This window comes from Thyridium curvatum (assembly GCF_004353045.1).
Source record: "Thyridium curvatum strain D216 chromosome Unknown NODE_16_length_530760_cov_82.129700, whole genome shotgun sequence".
Lineage (NCBI taxonomy): Eukaryota > Fungi > Ascomycota > Sordariomycetes > Thyridiales > Thyridiaceae > Thyridium > Thyridium curvatum.
In genome coordinates, this window is record NW_022156771.1 from 386986 (window position 1) to 407250 (window position 20265).

Below are 20265 nucleotides of genomic sequence, written 5' to 3' on the forward strand. Positions count from 1 at the left end.
GACATTTCTATGCGCCCGGAATTCTGCCTTGATATACTCATCTCCCAAGAGGCGCATCTCGTGCGGCAGATGTTTTCTGTGAGCCCGGAGGAGACGCCGATACAGCGGGATGGGCGGCAGCAGAGCCATCTGCTCTGGCCTCAGCCCCGTGGACGGCATGGCCGAAGCCATTAATCGTCTAGCCGAGGCACGCATTCTCTTTTCTCAGCCCGTTCCGAACGAGCAGGCCTTTGGCTGAATGCACTGGTACCTGAAGATGCCGTTCGTTCCAATAGCACGATTGAGGAATTTGGCAAAGATGCTGCTCCTGTGAGCGTCTGTGGTAATTATTTGAATTGAGGATCGAGGTTGGAACTTCACCACTGCCTGGTCGTGGTGTTGTAATTGTTCATCACTGACCGCCCCACCCAAACTCACAGATTGGAATCCTTAGTGCCTACTACCATGAAACATGCTTAACTAATTGAATGCAACAACAACAGTCTGCCTTCATGACACAAGTCAGGCTCACTATTTGGCAATCCAAATCAAAAGGACATTAAAGAGCTTTTACTCAAGACAGTCGATTAATCCATTCATTCTGTCTATACTAGTTCTAGGTTGTTTCGGGGTCATTCAACTTCAACTGCTCTGCCTTGCTCTTGAGCCACTTCTCCAGGATCTCCATCTCCAACTCTTCTGTGAGAGGCTCTTGCAGCTGGGAACAGAACAAGACCGGATCGGGTATGCTCTCTTGAATCCTCTGGATATCTCTCGGGGTGAGAAAGTCCCACTCGGGTAACTCACCAGAAAAAGTCTGCGGCATGATTGCCATGATCATGTCGATGTCAGGAGGCATGAGGTCACCCAGCGCGGCTCTTGAAGCTGCCAGGGCCGCTTCTGTGCATTTTCGTCGTAAAAGCTCCTGGCACATCCCATGCGCCCTTGCCGCTTGGTTAAGGAAGGATTTGGCCTCTTCTACAAGCACGTGTGTGCTGCCGAACTGCGCCTCCAAGTAATCGTGCACCTTCTGCATCAAAAGTTCACTCTCCATGAACCGTCCCTGGTGAGTGAAGGACATGGCTAGACCTATGAGAGCGCCCAGCGTGTCGAAGTGCCTCTTGCCAAGAGTCTGGTATTTGAACACGAAATAGCTTCGGAACAGCGTTTCTGCCTCGAGGTGCCTCCCTTGGTCTTGCAGCACACCGGCGAGACAGTGAACGATCGCATACGAGTATGGGTCGGACTCGCCACGGAGCTCTTTGAAGTGCTCGTAGATCTCCATGTAGAGTTTCTCAGCTTCACGGTATCGCCCCGCTTGTGCAAGGGCCAGAGCAACGGATCGTCTGGCAGACATTGCCGCAGTGGAATCTGAGCCGCATAAGCGTTCGGCATGCCCGAGGATTTCGATGCTGGCCTCTAGGTCTTCTTTGTCCAGATATCTGTCGCTCTGTCGAGATCTAGTTCTTTGGAGAGACTCTCTCGAAGCTATGAGGCCCCAGCTGTCCATGGAGTTGGGTCCATACATCTTTTCTCTCGCCGTGACTACTTCTTCCAGTAGCTGCGTTGCGGCCTCTCTCTGATCAAGTAGTATGAGCACCCCCGCCAAATCCTCTTTGTCCCTGATCAACTTGGTGAGGTTGCGCTGGTCGTCTTTGGGAAGCCCACCACGTCGTTCAATCGCCTCGTAGAGTTTGTCGGCTGCGTCGGCATACCTGCCCTGTGCCTCATACACATCTGCGAGCCCCTCAATAGCCGAAATGATTGGAACAGTGTCGGCTCCATACACCTCCCTCCGCTTGGCAATCGCTGACTCGAGATGAGCCTCGGCAGCATCAAACATTCCGGCTTCCTTCTTGAGCACGGCCAGCCTGCCATCGTACTCGCTCTCCAGAAGGTCATCGGGGTTTTTGAGCTTCACATATTCTTCGCAGGCGTCCACGTGAGGAGCCAACTTACGGCGGTAGATGAAGTCTTTCTGTGCTCGACTGAAGGGTATCGAGTCAAAAAGCAGAGCCCGAGCTGAACCGCCTGTTGTCGACTTGCTCAATTGCTCCATCTTGGATCGCGCCCACGAGTGCAGCAAGATATGCATAGATATGTATTCGCCGTGGGTGTCCATCTTGATGAGCGAGTAGCTGGCAAGGAGGTCACGCCCCAGGTCGAAGTTTGTTGGATTCCACACACCCTCTTCCATTTCAACAAGATGCTCGAGTGAGAAGTCGCCGTTGCCCAAAGGATAATGTATTCCTCGGTCAGTCTTATGGCGTGTTCGAGCAGCTCGCCCGACAGTCTCCCTCAACACGTTGTGGTTATGGTAATAGCAGATCATACTGAGTATTTGCAAGGCGCCTCGGGCAGCGAGACCATCTTGCGAATGTCTCTGCTCCTTGAATCTCTCTTCCAACGCTTCGAACGAAATGTCAAATGTAGCATACACCGCCAGGTTCTCGGCTACCGCGCCTTTGACGAGAGGGTTCTGGAGAATAGTGTCTTTCTGCTTCCAGTAGAGTCGGAAATAATCCTCAAACGAGCATTGCTTCTCTCGCATATACGCACCAGCTTGGTCGAGAGCCAGCGGCAGTCGACCCAGCGCAACCGCAACAGACTTTGCGGCCTCGTGACCTCCAAGGATCTCGGGCGAGTCCCAGCCAGAGGACGTCTTCAGTAACAAGAGGATCGCGTCATCCAGCTCCATCTCGTTGATGTTTGCCACGGCGTCCGAGGTGAACCTAGCACGGAGATCATACCTGCTAGTGTAGAGGATGTTTCCCTTTCGTCTCGACGGTAGACTGCTCGTCAAAGGCTCGGCTCCGCAATTGTCGAAGACCATGAGCCAGTCTTCAACGGTTTCAGAAAGCCAGTCCAGCACTCGAGGCATTGACTTGCCGTCTCCAGGGTCATCGGGAAAGACCGTAGAAGCAACACTCTTGTAGCTCTGTTTGATCGTGACTTCGTTTGTAGCATCGATCCAGAAAACAAGGTCGAACCTTGACGGGTAAGACGGGTCAGTGACTTACAACCATATCGAGCGATGCTTGAACCTTACCTGTCTTCTTCTTCCATTTCCTCTGTGAACTTCAAAGCAACCTGTGTCTTGCCAGATCCACCCATGCCATATACCAGAAACTCCCTCGCTCGGGTCTGATGATCGTTGCGGCTACCAAAGTATTGCCTCATCTGTTGAAGTACTCGCCCCCGGCCGGTGAAAAACGGGCTCGAAAGGCCTCTGGGCTGGGCTCTTCGAAGACTCGCAACCACTTGGGCTTTGCTTGGGTAACCTGTCAGGGGTAAGCCTTTTGAACTACCCGACGGACATGGGAAACTCTTACAAATGTGACCAACATTGAGGCCCTTCCCAGCTTTTGTGGCCAGCATGTCTCCTATTTCGGCAACCTTCTCCGCCTGTTCAGCTTTCTCAAGGTACTCGCTTGTCATTTCCTTCAGAGAACCGAGTTTCTTCCATTCGTCAAGACCAACCTCTTCTGCAGCACTTGGTACGTTGAAACGAAAGTAGGTGCCAGGAAAGTCCTGTAACAGCTTCTCCATGGCCCTATGGGAGCGTTCGCAGTCTGTGGTGATGTCTTTCATCAACTTTAAGACGCGTGCTATGTTCTTGGCCCCGGAGAGAGATCGCTCCATGGATTTGGGCTTCGTTCCTGTACCAATGCTGACAACGCAGCCAAGTTTCCTCGAGCGATTAAATGCAGAACCTGCTTCTGAAATCAACCACTCAACTGGGTTGTTATAACCCATCGCTGCATCAACAAAATCCTCCGCAATTCCAGCTTCGTCTTGGATGGTGATAGCCTTGAAGAACGTGGGGGCTGCAGACGTCGCACGCGCTGCTTCCCAGATTTTGCAAGACTTGAAGCGGTCTCCTTCCACCTCATAACTCCGAAATCGACGAGGGTCCGCCAAGTCCCTTGTGGGCATGGCGCAGACAAAGGTCTTGCAGTCACTCGCGATTTCTTTGGGCTCGCTCATCAACTGGCCCTTGCCACGCCTGGCAACAAGATCCTCAATAGCCTCCTGAAGCGTAGAAGCCTTAAAGCGGTCGGACAGCGCGATCTTGCGATTGGAGGTGGAAAATATCTTGTGAGCAAATCTGTCGTACTCTTGTAGTGCTTCTTCGGTTGACATTTTCAGTCTGCCAAGCATGATGGCGATGAGGCTTCAATGCGGTTTTCGTTAGATATGAGTACCTTATATAGCAACATGTCTACAGAAGATTTGTACCCTACCCTCCAGTGCTGGTGCCCCCGATCATGTGAAAATAATCGCAGGGTCTAGGAAGCTCAGGCAAATTGGCTTTTCGTTGAAGGTTCCTCATTATCGCGTGTAGGATTACTAGTGAGGAGACTCCTCGTACTCCCCCGCCATCGTTTTGCTTATGAGAATGGTATAATGAATTCAAGAATTCGAGTAAACACTTACCGAGGGCCAGTAGGTTGATTGGAGCCTCATTGTTTGGGAAAGACATGGGTTAGCCTGTTGAGTTTGTGTGGTAAGAGACAGAATTAAGATCGTGAAGTTTTGAAAAAACGGGGAGACACCAGCAATTCAGCACAAGCAGTCGAAGATGGTGTATCTTATATTAATGATGTGCCTCCTTCGAGTGAAGTGAACTTTAACACAGCAAATCATGCACGTTGCTTCCATGTCTCCACAGACTGCTCCCCATAATGTGCTGTTGGTTGTTCCCGCCAATTGAAGCTCAGTAATTAAGCGCTTGGTATTTATAACAGGACAGCCATGCAATCAGGGAAGCTGGTGGGCCAGTGTAGTCTGCAGAGGTCACGAACTTCTAATTGGGTACGGCGGGAGCTTCCAGCTCTCGGTGTCAGCAGACTGTGCTCATGTTGCATTTTGGACGATGCCGTTTTCTAAAAGGTTACAAGAGACGAGTGGGATGGGCGTTGCACCGTCTAGAATCACAGCGTGGGCAAACCAGTTTTCCAGCTGCACCGCTTGGAAATTGCCTCAAGCACTCTGGCAATCCTGGCTGTGCATCCCTTGGTGTGTTGCATCTGCACCCGAGGGTCTGGGTCAGGCGTTTTTCTGATACAAGGGTTCCCACCCTGTGGCTGGATGCTTCGCCCGAAAGTCGGGCTGGCTGCCTCTGGAGAGGAAACGATTAAATCTCACTTGAAACATCTAGGTCCTGCTCTGTATTGATATGACTCCTCTGACTAGTCATTATCATTGAGCTCCATGAGATTGGGACAGGACCACTTGTCCCCCATAGTACCAAGTTATTTTGCTTCTTTCGCCTCTGTTGCTGAGGGCTTGAGCCATAGTCTGTGTGCCCAGTTAAACAACGCACAGCACTGCCTCAGCTCGGTCGGTCATGCAGATGATAAGTTGGGAAGACGAAAGGTGCCTGCTTGTTTGCCTTCATGCGCACTGGTGCTCCGGAGGACCCTTGTAGGAACGCTCCCCAGACTTACACCATCCGCCTGTGTACTATCAAACTATCCAACTGCTGACCACATTGACATTGTCTCACAGACACAGAGCACAAGTCTATGCAAACTTGACAACACGAACAGTTTTGTGAGCACTTGACCAATCGCGGAGGCATCCAGTGTCGTTTTGGACCATGTTCCTCGGTGTCAACTAAGGGTCAGATCAATCGAATTCTATTTGTTGAGGTGTCTAATTCTAAGGGAGAAAAGGGGAAGGCCGCCAGGGGGCCGCCGGCCCTTAGGGGTGGCCCTAAAGGGTGGTGTGATTAGGCAGAGACAGCTCTACATACTAAATTTACCCTAGGGTTGTCTTTAATAGACTAGCCCCTTCTAATATACCTCTTTAGATCTCTAGAATCTAAGATTTTAAGAGATCTAAAGTTATTCTTATATTCTAAATAGGAAATTAATAATTTTACTTAATATTAAAGACTAATTAGTTACTTTTAGTCTTATTAACTATATATTAGATATTAATATAGATATATATTAGACTAGAGGCTTTATAGAGATTACTCTTTCTTATTATTAATTCTTATATCTTTCTTATATATTTTAATATATTCTATATAACTTTAAATAATTTCTATTCTTTCTAATAATTAATTTAATAGTTTAATAGTTTAATAGTTATAATATCTATCTTTTAAGATAAAAGATTTAGATTTAAATTTTAGTTAAATCTATTTAATTTATAAAGATATTAGCTTATTATATCTCTATAAACTTAAACTAAGTCTTAATTAAGATATTTCTTAGATTTATTAACTTCTTATTTAGATTAGTTAGACTAGAAGATTCTATAGGTTTAATTCTTATAGAGGATATTAATCTTTTTATTCTTCTCTTAAATAGTAATAAAAAGAGATATATAGAAAATAATAATATAGTATTTTCTATAAGTAGTTTTAATAGTCTAGTAATAGAATACCTATCTTCTTTAATAAGAGGCTTAGATTTAATTTCTAATTAGATTTCTAAACTTCTTAATATCTTTAGATTCTAAGAAGTTCTTTTACCTATTATAACTAAAGATTATTATTCTTTTTATTAGTTTTAATTATCTCTTAAGATAATAATAGGATAGAGATAAAGATCTAACTACTTAATAAACTTCTAGTACTTATTAATTAGAAGAATCTTAATTAGCCTATTAATTAATATTTAATTAATAGCTAGATATTCTATCTCTACTATCTTTTTTTAAATCTCTTATTAAATCTAATAATAATAAATATTAATATATCTTAAAGTTATCTTAAGTTATAGATTCTTACTTTTAACTAGATAAATAATTTAATAATTATTATAATAGATAATAAATTAATCTAATAATTATAATATTATCTTCTTAAAAAACTATATAGTAGTAATAATCTCTTAAAGAGAGCTTATAAAAGTAAGTAACTCTACTTCTATAGATAAGATAGTAATAATATTTTATTTAACTACTTTCTAATTAATAATACTTCTAAATAATATTATAAGATATCTTTAAAAAGATTTCTAATTCTCTAGATTATCTTTAAATAAAGTGTTAGTATAGACTTTAAGTAAGAGATCTAGATTATTTCTATTAAATAAAATATTTAGCTTCTTTATCTTTAGAAGGTAGTAGATAACTTTATCTATCTTCTTTATTACTTTAGATAGAGGGTTTATAAGAAAGTAGGTAAGATTAATAATTATTTTAATAATATCTAGTCTTATAGTAATATTAAGATAGATTAAAGATCTTATCTTTTATTAATAGATATAAATCTCTAATAAGATTACTTACTTATTTAGCTTTATAATCTTCTTAATTAATATAGAGATAACTAGCTCTCTAGCTATATTATTAAGCTTATATCTAATAGTAAGATTAGTAATATTATCTTCTTATAAGATTTAGATCTAGCTTTAATTAATACTTTAAATAACCTTTATTTCTAAGAACTACTTAATATCCTTTAGATCTCTTATTTTAAATTAGTAGGTTAAGATCTCTTTAAAGACCTCTTCTTTAGCTTTATTCTTCTTATAATAGAGATAGATAATATTATTAATATAGAAGAATACTAAGATAGAGTTATTATAGAAGAGATATAACTCTTTAGTTAATTAGATAAATCCTATTTTAATAAGAATAATTAAGAGAAGCTTCTACTATAGTAATAGTAATATCTATAGGCTATATAGTACTCTAATTAAATAAGTGATCTTACCAGTCTATTTAAAGTATAATAGAAGTTCTATAAATATCTTTTTATTAAGGTAGATATTAGTAAAGATATTAATTATATCTAACTACTTTACCTTAAGCTTAAATCTTATAGTAATAGCTATAAGAATTTAAAAAGATCTTTCTACTAATATAATAATATAGGTATTCTAATTATTTAATAGCTATTAGTCTTCTTAAATATAAATCCTAGCCTTAAATCTTTTAATATACTCTTTACTATTAAACTTATAGGTAAATACCTACTTTAATAATATAACTATTTAGTTCTTAGCTTTATAATAATCTACTATCTTTAATATCCTATTATCTTAGATATTCTTAACCTTCTTTCTTATAGTCTTAAGTTAATATTAGTTATAGAGGCTATTAATAGCCTTCTTAATATTTCTTAGCTCTAATAATAGGTTATTTTAATATAGTTAAAGTAATTATTAAGGCTCTTATTTAATAGGAATTACTTTAGCTTAGAAGTTAGTATAGACTATATTAATACTATAATAGTCCTTTAGAATTATCCTATTAATTATTTACTATTACCTTTTAAAGAGTTTCTCTTACTCTCTTAATTATTATATATAATCTATTAACTTATGATTTTAAGCTAATTGTCTAATTAGTATAGAACTTAAGAAATCTTTTTAAAAATTTTCTAATATCTTTAAAATATTATTCTCTTTCTTTAATAAAGTTTCTAAAGTTATTAGACTAAAGATTATAGATTTAAAGCCCTCTATTAATCTTATTATAACTAGTTCTTAGACTAGCTCTTTACTTTAATAAGAAGTTAGATAGATAATAATAATCTCTTTAAGCCTCTCTTATATTAGACCGGCCTTTTTAATTACTTTAGCCTATTAGAACTAATCTTTCTCTTTAGTAGCTTTAAATAGTCTATTTATTAGACTAGAGAGACTAATAATCTTATTATTAGTCTCTTTAGGCTCTAGCTCTCTCTCTATTAATTTTAGTAGCTTATAGACCTCTATTAATAGTATAAATATAGTTAATCTCTCTCTAGATCTATTATAATTCTTCTTTTTAAAGAAGGACCCTTCTTTAAAGATTATATCTCTTAATAGAACAACCTTTCTCTTCTTAGAGATTTAAATCTACTAGGTATTTATATCTTTATAGCTAATAAGATATCTAATCTTAGTATAAGATTAATATTTAGCCTTAGTTAATATTATAATATTATAATATTTATCTTTAAGATAATATACCTTTAAACTATACTCTTTAATATAGCTAAGATCTAGTTAGTTTAAGCTACTTAGGATCTAATGCCTATTCTTTTAATATTACTATCTAATAGTCTCTTCTAGTAATTTCTAGCTATTAGCTTAATAAGAGAATCTATTATAAAGATAGATTGCTATTCTATAGGTCTTATTAGCTAGATTAGTTAGTAGACTAGTATTAAATAGTATTATATTAGCCTTTATCTATATTATCTCTCTAAATTACTTAGTATAGCTATTAGGTTAATATATATATATTAGTAATAGTTTCTATATAATTTCTTTATATTGTTTCTACTTCTTAATAGTATTAATATTAAGAGCTAGTTTATTATTATTATGATCTTATTAGATCTAGAGACCCTATTACTAGTCTATTAGGCTATAGTAGTTATAAAGAGTTTTAAGAAGAGTGTACTTCTTCTTATCTAGTAGAGAGTATATAACTTTTAAGCCTGAGAATTTATCTTTAATAATTAGAGCTATTATTAAACTATTAAGACAGTTTGATATTATAAAGAGATCTAGGTGGATTTAATTAAATAGATATTTTATTAGTTAATTACTTAGCCTTCTTAAGACTTATTGCTTTATCTTAGCTTTAATATATACTTAGTAAGGCTAATTAAACTTACTAATAATTATAACTTCTTTAGTATTAGTAGATAAGTAGTCTAGAGCTTTATTATTAAGATATCTTATTCTTCTATGCTAGATATTATATTTTATCTTATTTTCTAGGCTAGGCTTTTATAATAAGGCTATATTAGTAGCTTTATCTAATTACTATTTATTAGCTTATTCTTAACTTTAATAGAAGTTGATTATAGTATAGCTCTTAATTTATTTAGTTAAAAAGACTATTAGTTCTAATATAAAACTCTTAGTAATATTATATTTATTATTATTCTATTAGTATCCTACCTCTCTTATTACTCTATAGAAGACTAGATTAATATAAAAGCCTTTAATAATAATAATATTCTTTAGCTTAAAGAGGGCTAGACTAATAGAGGTATTAATCTCTATTATTATCTCTTCTATACTATAGTATGATATTATAGTGTTATCTATATTAATAATACTAATTACTAGTTAATATATACTCTTAATAAGCTTCTTCTTTAAGTTAATAATATAATAAGTAGTATTAGTATTATAGATAAAGTTATCCTTTAATAGGTATGTTATAGTAATAAAGAAGCTTATTATAATATTTAAGAAGACTTTTTAAGAGGTCTTCTTAACTAGAATTATCTAGATATTAGAATAGGTTTACTTAGATTAACCTTCTAGGCATACATACAGGCCCTTTAGCTTGAAAAATTTATTAAAATACCATACTTATTAGTCTAGCGATAAGATTTAGTAGAGAAAAACAATAACACTCTTTTTATAAAGAAGCATATTTAATTAAAATAAGCTATAATATCTTAAACTCTAATTAGAGTTTAATCTTTATAATATAACCACTTCTAGAACCCTAGGATAATCTAGGCAGTGTTATAGTTATTAATAGTCTATCTAGATTCACCCTTTTTATTAGTGATAAGAGTAGGATTCTAATATCTATCTTAGAATTCTAATCTCTATAGATTACTTAATAAAAATAAGTGACTATTATAATTAATACTAGATATAATTATTATAGATAATTATAAATAGAGGCTATAAACCTATAATAATTAATAATATTAATATTAGCTATATAATATATTAATATATTACTAGAAAATAGAGACTATTCTAATTAAAGTAGAGAGTAATTAATAGTATTTATACTTTACTAAGAAGTAGAAGTTTTTAGGAATAAAAAGAAGTAGGAAGTTAGAAAGATCCTAAAAAAGAGGTTAATCTAATAAGTAAGAGGTTTATAGTAACTTCTATTAATTCTTCTATATTATTATATAGACTAATATAAGCTAAAGAAACTTAATTAAATAGACTTTAATTATACTAAACTATAGAGGAAAAAATAGAGCTAGAACTTTAAAGTTATCTCTACTAAAGGTAGACTTATTATTAGAACTCTAATTAGATTAATAGATAAGTGTCTAAGCAATCTAGAAGGCTAGTTATTATCTTTTATTAATTAAGTCTATAAGCCTGATAGTAAGAAGGCTTTTAAATAGTTTAGGCCTTAAGACTCTAGTTATATAGCTTCTAAAGATATAGATAATAACTATAGGTATCTTAATTCTATCTAGAATAGTAATATTATAATACTAATAGTTATAAAGTCCCTTTAACTATAGTAGTTAGAAAGAGTTATAGAAAAGATTTTATAGTAGATATACTATAAAGCCTGTTATAATAGTAGGAAGACCTCTTCTTAAAGGAGGGAAAGAGAGTATTAGGATCAGACTATTTATCTAAACTATTATTAGAGAGTAGCTATTCCTTTATTTATCTACTAATTCTACTTATCAATTAGTTTTAGCTATTATCTTAACTTCTAATAATATTAGAGTACTTTAATCTAAGCTATTAAATAGTTTAGAAAGCCTTTATCTTTAAGTCTTATCTATTTAGACTGGTTATTTAGATATAGGCTTAAAGAGAGAAGAAAGCCTAGAACTAGCTTAGATTCTCTTAAATAATTTAGATTATAGAAAAAAAACAATAAGAAAAAGTAAAGAAGATACTATTTACTTAGATTTATTTTAAACTACTATAGGATTAGGCATCTATTAATCTAATTCTACTACTCTTCTACTAGAAGATTATAATTAGTATATAGAAGTTATTATCTTATTAAGTAATAAGACACTTAAATATCTTTCTTTAAAGCTGATTTCTTAGAAGGCTTTATTAATTTAATAGGATCTAGTTCTAGTATAGCTAGTACTACTATTTAACTAGCTAGTAAGGCTGTTATACTAAGAAGAATAGTAGAAGTTCTAACTTTAATTATACCTATAAAGAAAGAGATAATATAATTTAAAGGCTATAGAATAACTAAGATATTATATTACTATAATATTATTATAGCTTAATAAGATAATAAGAGCAAGATATTATTATTTAAATTCTATTATAATAAGATTATTTAGCTAATAATAAAATAACTTACTAAGGCTACTTTAAAGTATCTTAATAGTAAAAAGTAGTCCTACTTTAAAAAGAAGATTAAGAAGCTCTTCTTAACTTAAGATAAGAGATAGCTATTAAATAATAAGACCTATTACTAATACTAATAATATAAGAAGAAGCTAATTATAATTAGTAAACTTCTAATCTAGATTCTTAAATTCTATAGCCTAATAGTTATTTCTAGAAGATTACTAAGTAGTACTACTAATATACTATATTTCTTCTAGAAGTTATTAGAGTAACTATAAAGCTAGTATTATCTTTATATTAATAAGTCTCTTAAGAATATTAAGAGGATTTCTATTAAGAAAGTAAGTAAGATACTTTAGAATATCTTAAATAAGAAGTATCTTTAAAAGATATAGAGAAAGAAGGATAAAATAAATAATTATACTAATATTATTAATTATAAAAAGTAAGATAACTCTAATTAGACTAAGAATAAGTCTAAGCTAGAATCTAAATCTAAAGATATTAAAGAAGAGATAGTAATACTAAAGACTAAGAAATTAAAAAAGCCTTTCTCTATATCTAAGAAAGTAATATATAAGAAAGCTTCTATTATCTATCTAAGCTAATTAGCTAAGATTAAGAATCTAATAAAGTAATTAGAAGAGTTATAGATTTAATTTACTACTATTATATATTATAACTAAAAATAACTTTATTCTAAGAATATAAAGGATGAATATAAGACTATATATACTAACTTTAATATATTAATAAAAGAGATAGAGATTAACTTTAATTAGAATAAAGATAATTATATTAAGTTTAAAGATAAGAAAGTAAAGAACTATTAGAGGTTTCTCTTATTTCTTATTATTAAAGCTAATACTTAAGGATCTTTAGTTAGTTAGTATTACTACTATAGTAAGTATAGGTATTAATTTATTATCTATAATACTTTTAGAACTAATTATAATATAGGTCTTATTTCTCTTTATTCTAAGAAGAAGATTATTATACTTAAAAATAATAACTAGTTCTTACTTTTAAGATTAATCTTTATATAGTATTAATATAATAGAGAGCTATAATTAATACTATAGAGCTAATACTAGAAGTTTCTAAATATCCTAGGTATTAAGAAGGGTTTTAAACAACTTAATAATAGTAGAGTGATTATATAAATATATAGATATTACTTAGATATTTCTAATAGTATTGATATAAATAGATATATTTAGCCTACTAAGAGACTCTTAGATATTTAAAAGGCTTCTAAAGCTTACTTCTTTAACTCTAATATTATTATACTTAATAATAGAAAAGAAGAAGCCTTTAAGACTTACTATAATTCTAATTAGTTCTAATATAAAGAGAGATACTATATAACTTCTTAGAATGCTTAGATATATATAGAGGTTAATCTTACTATAGATTTAAATAAGTTTAAGACTTATTATCTTAATAAATAGAAATATAAAAATAATAGAGAATTAATTCCTATTATTAATCTAAATAATAATATTCTATTTAGGTAAATCTCTAAGAAGAGGATGTTACTACTAATATAAATATAAGAGCAGACTTTTAAGAAGCCTATATATATTCTATTATTATATTAAAAATAAGAAGATAATTAAGAGCTGCTTGATACTCTAGCTAAGATTATACTAGACCTCTAGATAAAGGCCTCTTTAAAGTAGTTAGTATCTTTAAACCCTATATTAGGGTTTATTCTTATTAACTAACTAAAGAATATCTCTTAGAATATTAAAGAGACTATTATAATTAATAAGAATAGAAATATTATACTAAGCTCTAATTAGCTAGAGAAGTTTTAGTCTACCTTTATAGTTATTAATAATTAGAGGGATTATATCTTATAACTAAAGAAGTATTTCTAGTGTCTTCTTAATATAGATATACTAGATCTATTAAGTATTAATTAGTAAAAGAAGGTAATTAATAAACTTTAGAAGCTACCTTATACTAGGCTATTAGCTAGATTATAATATAGGCTTAGAGCTAAGTAGTTAACTCTAATAATAATAATTTTAAATAGTAATATTAAAGTTAGCTCTTATTTCTAGAAACTTATAGAGAGAGCTAGCCTAACTATAACTCCTACTACTTTAATTTTATATGCTTACTATAGATCAATAGTTTAATATATAGAAGAAACTACTAATATTATCTAGTTAGTAGGAAAGCCTTAGTTAGTATATTTATTTATAATACTAAAGAGAGAAGTTATTAAAGATCTTCTTTTAGGCATACTATTTCTATATAATATTAAATTAACTCTAGAATATAATAATAAGACTACTTAAGCTAATATAATCTTTAATTATAATATCTAGATCCTTATAATAATAACTATAATTAAAGAGAAGAAATACCTACTACCTTTAAACTAAATATTAGTGCTTTTAAGAGGCTATATACTAGTATAAAGAAAGCCTCTTAAGAACTTAAAGAAGAAGAAAGAGTATTAAATATAATATTTAAAGAGAATATAAAGTAGATTGCTAATCTTATTTTTCTAAAAGCTTATATACCTATAATACTTAATCTTTAGAATTAAGTAGTAGATAGAAAGTTTAAGGATTATATTTATAGAGCTTATTTATTAAGCTCTAATTAAAGTTACTTTAAGGTTTTCTATATAAATACTCTTTATAAAATAAAAGACTGAAAAATCTAGCCTATAGATAATACTTCTTTAAATAGCTCTATACCTAAAGAAGACTCTTAATAAAGGGAGAAATATTAAATTAAAGTAAAATAAAGAATTAAAGAACCTCTAGAGAGGTATTAAAAATATAGAATTATACTATGATTTATACTTATTAAAGCTGAAAGTCAACTTACTTAGAAGTATTTAGAGATGATTTAAAGTGATACTATAGCTATATTAATCTTATAGAAGTCTAATCTATTAAGAGAGGTACTTATTAATTATAAGGCAGCTTTAGTATAAGATTTTCCCTATATTAACAGGCTTTATAAGCTTATAACTTCTTTCTAAAAGATTAAGATTATATTATATAATACTTAGTAGGTTGATAATATATTAATTTTAAGATTAATAATAGGAAAAGTGATTAAGCTTCTTAAGTAAAGGATAGAATAAGAGATGTTAGAAGAGGCCTATAGTGCCTATTAGAATCTATAGTTTCTTATATAAAAGAAAGATAGAGGCTTAAGGCTTATTAATAATACTATTAATATTAATCAGTATATAATTAGAGATATCTTTATTCTACCTAGAGCTAATAAACTATCTAAAGAGTTTATTATATATAAGATCTTAATACTTTATGATTTATTTTCTAGATATAATTAAATTTCTTTAGTATTAGCTAGTTATAATTTAATAACTTTTACTACTTTAATTAAACTTCTTAGAATATATACTCTTCTATAAGAAAAGATAAATTCTATTATATAGTTTATATAGATTATTATTTAAATTTTAACTAGCTTAATTCTAGATATTTACTAGGCTTTTCTTAATAATCTTTATATTAAGAGACCTACTACTACTTATAATAATAAAGAGCTAGAGCCTAGAATATAGTATTATATTATAAAGTATATTAAGAATATTAATAAAGTTTTAATTAACTATAAACTTATAGATATTACTATTATTATTTTAAAATCATAATAATATTGCTAATTAGTAATAATAGTTGATTTTCTTTATAGAATAAACAGAAGAATATTAGAAGAGGCTAAAGTAGTTAAGATTTAGAAGTAGCCTCCCTATAAGACTCTTAAGTAAGTATATAGGTTTATTAGATTAGTTAGATTTTATTAAATTTAAATTAAGAACTATACTATTATTATAAAGCCACTCTTTAAGCTTATATATAAGAATACTATATTTACTTAAAGAAAAGAGAAATAATAAGCTTTTAAGACCCTTAAGACAATATTAATAAAGCCTCTTATTCTAATTATATTAAACTATACTAATAGAGATATAATCATTCTTACTATAGATATAAGTCTTAAAGGATAAGAAGTAGTTCTTATATAGATTAGTAATAGTAAGTATTTATCAGCCTGTTATAAGAGTAGTATTTAGTTAACTACTAAAGCTAAGTATAATACTATTAAGTAGGAGTATTATAAAGTGCTATTTACTTTAAAATATTTATATTATTATCTTTATAATATTTATTTTATATTAAAGATAGATATAATAATCCTAATATATTAACTAAATAGGACTATAACTAATTTACTAGAAGTAGTTCTTAATAACTAGATTATCTAGATTAAAATATTTAATTTTAAGGTTAAATATATTAAGAGCTATTAGAATATAATAGTAGACACTCTATTAAGACATCCTACTATTAATTAGGACAGGCTTAATAAGAAAATAGAGGGAGATCTCTCTAAATTTATAGAATATTAAATCTATTTAAATAAGTTAAAAGAGAAGGAGGAACCTCTAAACCCTAAAGAGAAGTAAATAGAGAAGTCTAAGAAGATTATATACTATCTTACTTATCTAGAGATACTAATCAAACTAATAACTATTAAGAACTATTATTAATTTATTAAGAGAGTATTAAAGTACTAAGTTATAAATTAGGTTCTTTAGTATTAAAGAACTTATAAATATAACTAATAAAGAGTTATTAACTCTAATTAATAGTAAGCTATTATTATTAGAAATACTTATACCTATAGAGGCTACTATAGATAAGAAGTTATTATTAGCTTTATCTAATATTACTACTATTAAATAATAATAAGAAGAGAGATTAATAATATAATTAAAGGCTATATCCTCTATTAATAATAGAACTCTTAATAATTTAAAGATAATAAAGTCTATATAGTACCTCCTACTATACTCTTCTAGAAACTCTATATAGATATCTAGTACCTACCTAAAGTAGAAGAAAAGGCTTATATTATTAAGATAAGATATAATCTAATAGGCTATATAGAAGTCTAGGCACTCTTCTCTACTAATTTTAGGAAGATTAGGAAGTTTATCTATAAGAAGATTATTTATTAATATAGACTATCTATAGTTCTTATAGTTAATAAAGGATTAGAATTTAAAGATAAGACCTTATATCTAGTAAAGAGTTTTAGTATTACTAGATATTATATCTCTTCCTATAATATTAAAGTTAATAGGATTATTAAAGCTAGTTATATTCTAATTACTTTATTAATTACTAAGATAATAGAAGAGATATTAAGAAATTAGCCTAAGTTATTACTAATAATACTCTTTACTAATTAGATTACTAAGAGAGCTTCTTATAAGAAGACTCTATTTAAGTTAGTCTATAGATATCAGCCTATTCTTTTAATTAAAATTATAATTCTATTTTAATAAGTTCTTAATTAAAGAGATAGTATAACTATTAAAGAACTACTCTAAGAATAGATTAGAATACTTAAAAGGAAATCTAATAATATTAAAGTTACTATTAAAACTATAGTAGAATATTAGAGAAAACTAGCTAAGAGAAGGCAGGATACTAATTAATACTACTAATAACCTATTAATAAAGCTCTAGAGCCTAGAGATCTTATCCTACTATTTAATAATATCTAGTAAATAAATATATTAATAAATATTAAACTGATATATTATTAATAAGAACTATATATTATTAAAGCTATTAAGAATAGGAATATATATATCCTTAAGATACTTAATAGGATTAAGTTAAAGAATACTTTTAATAGTTAATATCTTAAGAAGTTTATTAAATTAGATAAAAAGTACTAGAAACCTATTAATAAGAAGTTCTTTAGGATATATAGATAGTCTTAATAGGATATTAAGAACTAAGCTTTATAGTCTAATATAGATAAGTCTAAGATAAATAATATTAAAGATATAGGCCTATATAGCTCTAATTAAGAAGAGGAAGATCTAGAGAACTAGAGCTATATAGCTCTAGATATAAAAGAAATCTTCTTTAATATTCTACTTAGAAGTTAGATATAATAATAGCTTCTACTATCTAATTTATTATATCCTATAGATATAAATATTAAATCTTAGAGATATATAGAATTTTAATATAATTTTAGCCCCTACTAGTAGTTCTAGACTCTTAGGATAAGAGATAGTTAAATAAGAAAGAAATAATTAATATTAAAAGAAGAAAGTAAAGCTTCTTAATAAAATATTTAGAAAAATAAGACAGTATATAATATACTAAACTCTAATTAATATAATAGATCTATAAAGTATAAGATATAGTAAAGTAAAGAAGAAAAAAATTATAAAAATATAAAAAATATTATAGCTTATTAAGTTTAATATTATTATAATAATATCTTTATAATAAGATAGTTTTACTAAAAGAAAATTATATAATTACTTTAATTAGAGTTAAATTAATATATTAAAAGAAAAATAGATTGATTTCTATTAAAATTATAAGAGTTTTAAAATTTTAATCAACTTTTTATATTATAGAGTTATCTAGATTTTATAAGCCTGCCTATTATCTAGGCTTATTTACTAAGAGAGAAAATAAGAAGAGTAATAGGTATCTAAAAGTAAAAACCATCTAATTATATAGAAAAGTACTACCTAAATCTAGTAACTAGATCTTATAAGACCCTCTAAAATTTTTACTAAAAAAATATAGAACTGACTAACTATTACTTAATACTACCCTTCTTTCTAATTAGATTTCCCTTCTTTCTATATATTATAGCTCTTATATTAAAGATATAAGAATAGATATACTCTTCTTAATATCTCTTCTTAAGAGCTATATTCTTCTCTTAATCTATTATTAAGAAGAAATAGCTAGAAGAAGTAGTCTAATTATTTAGAATAAGACTGTCTTAAGAAGCTTGATTTATACTAGCCTATAGTTTAAGTTAGTAAGACTAATATATATTAAGATTATTAATAAAAGTATACTTATAATAATTAAGATAGTAAAGATAGTTTTTATAAGCCTCTTCTTAGAATTAATTAATAGAGATATACTTAAAGAAGGGCTATATAATATAGATTAAACTATTAAGGCTATTAATAATATATTTATAATATTAAAGCTTATAATAAGAATAAGATATAGTATTAATAATATTATATAGCTATATAAATAAACTATAGATATATCTCTAATTATTAATAAGATAACTAAAAATAGAACTAAATAGTTCTCTAGCTTAATAAAAGATATAAATTAGCCTTTAATAATTAATAAAGAATTAATACTTATTTTAATATATTAAAGTATAAATATTATCTTAATTCTAATAAAGAGCACTTTAGATATTAAGAAAGCTATTCTTTATATTATAGGTAAGAAGTTTCTATTTATAATATTAAAGTTTATTAATATTATTAAGATTGATTATTTAAATAACTTAATTTAAGAAATCCTAACTAAGAATATAAGACTAGAAGTAGGAATTCTAAGAAGATACTTCTTTAATAAGTTAGATAATATATTACTCTTTATAGATCTTAATTATCTAAGCTAGATTCTTATACTATATAATAATATTAAGACTAGATAGTAGAATTAGTAATAGCTTCTTCTAGATATCCTTTTATAGAGTCTAGATAAAGACTATATTAATAGACTAAAATACTTAAGATAGCTCTAATTAGAGTACTTTAATTAGTAAAAGTAGAGAGAAAAGATATTAAGTAGGATAATAATTAACTTATTAATAAAAGAATACTTATTTATAAAGATAAAGAAGAGTTAGATAGAAGAAGGAGAAAGATAAGTATCTTAATAGTAAGAATAATTAAAAAAGCAGAAAAAAGAAGATAGATTCTTATAATAAGAATAATAAAAAAAAGAAGAAGAAGAGAGAGAGAGATCTAAGGCTATATTATTTTCTTTTATTAAAGTAGCTAGAAAGAGAAGAAGTAAGCTTATAGTTATCTTTATTAATCTAATTAACTATACTTTCTATTTATTAGCTAATTTTATATATTTACTATTCTTCTTTTAATTTAAGATTACTTACTTACTTCTCTATTCTATTTTTCTAATCCTTATTATATTTCTCTTAATTTAACCTCTTCTATATAATATCTTGATTCTAATTAGATTAATTATTATTACTTTAAGATATTCTCTATATCTAAGTATCTTTATAAGACTTACTTCTTTAGAAGTATCTTACTAGTCTACTCTATTTAAACCTCTTAACTATATCTTTCTCTTCTTTTATTTTTATCTTAAGATATCTATACTTTATTATTATAATAGATTCTAAAAGCTTTAGTAAGTATATATACTCTTAGAATAAATAAGATAGGAAAATAGATCCTTCTATA

The 20265-nt window shown here is 29.5% G+C and overlaps 1 protein-coding gene across 1 annotated transcript; it reads right to left on the reverse strand.

Moving 5' to 3' along the window:
• Positions 1-595: 595 nt before the first annotated feature.
• E0L32_003663 (uncharacterized protein) lies at positions 596-4140 on the reverse strand (the record flags this gene model as incomplete). The annotated part of the gene is made up of 3 exons (XM_031137988.1): positions 596-2969; positions 3029-3260; positions 3312-4140. The coding sequence occupies 3 exons, from the start codon at positions 4138-4140 to the stop codon at positions 596-598; spliced, it is 3435 nt and encodes a 1144-aa protein (XP_030998433.1).
• Positions 4141-20265: the final 16125 nt, after the last annotated feature.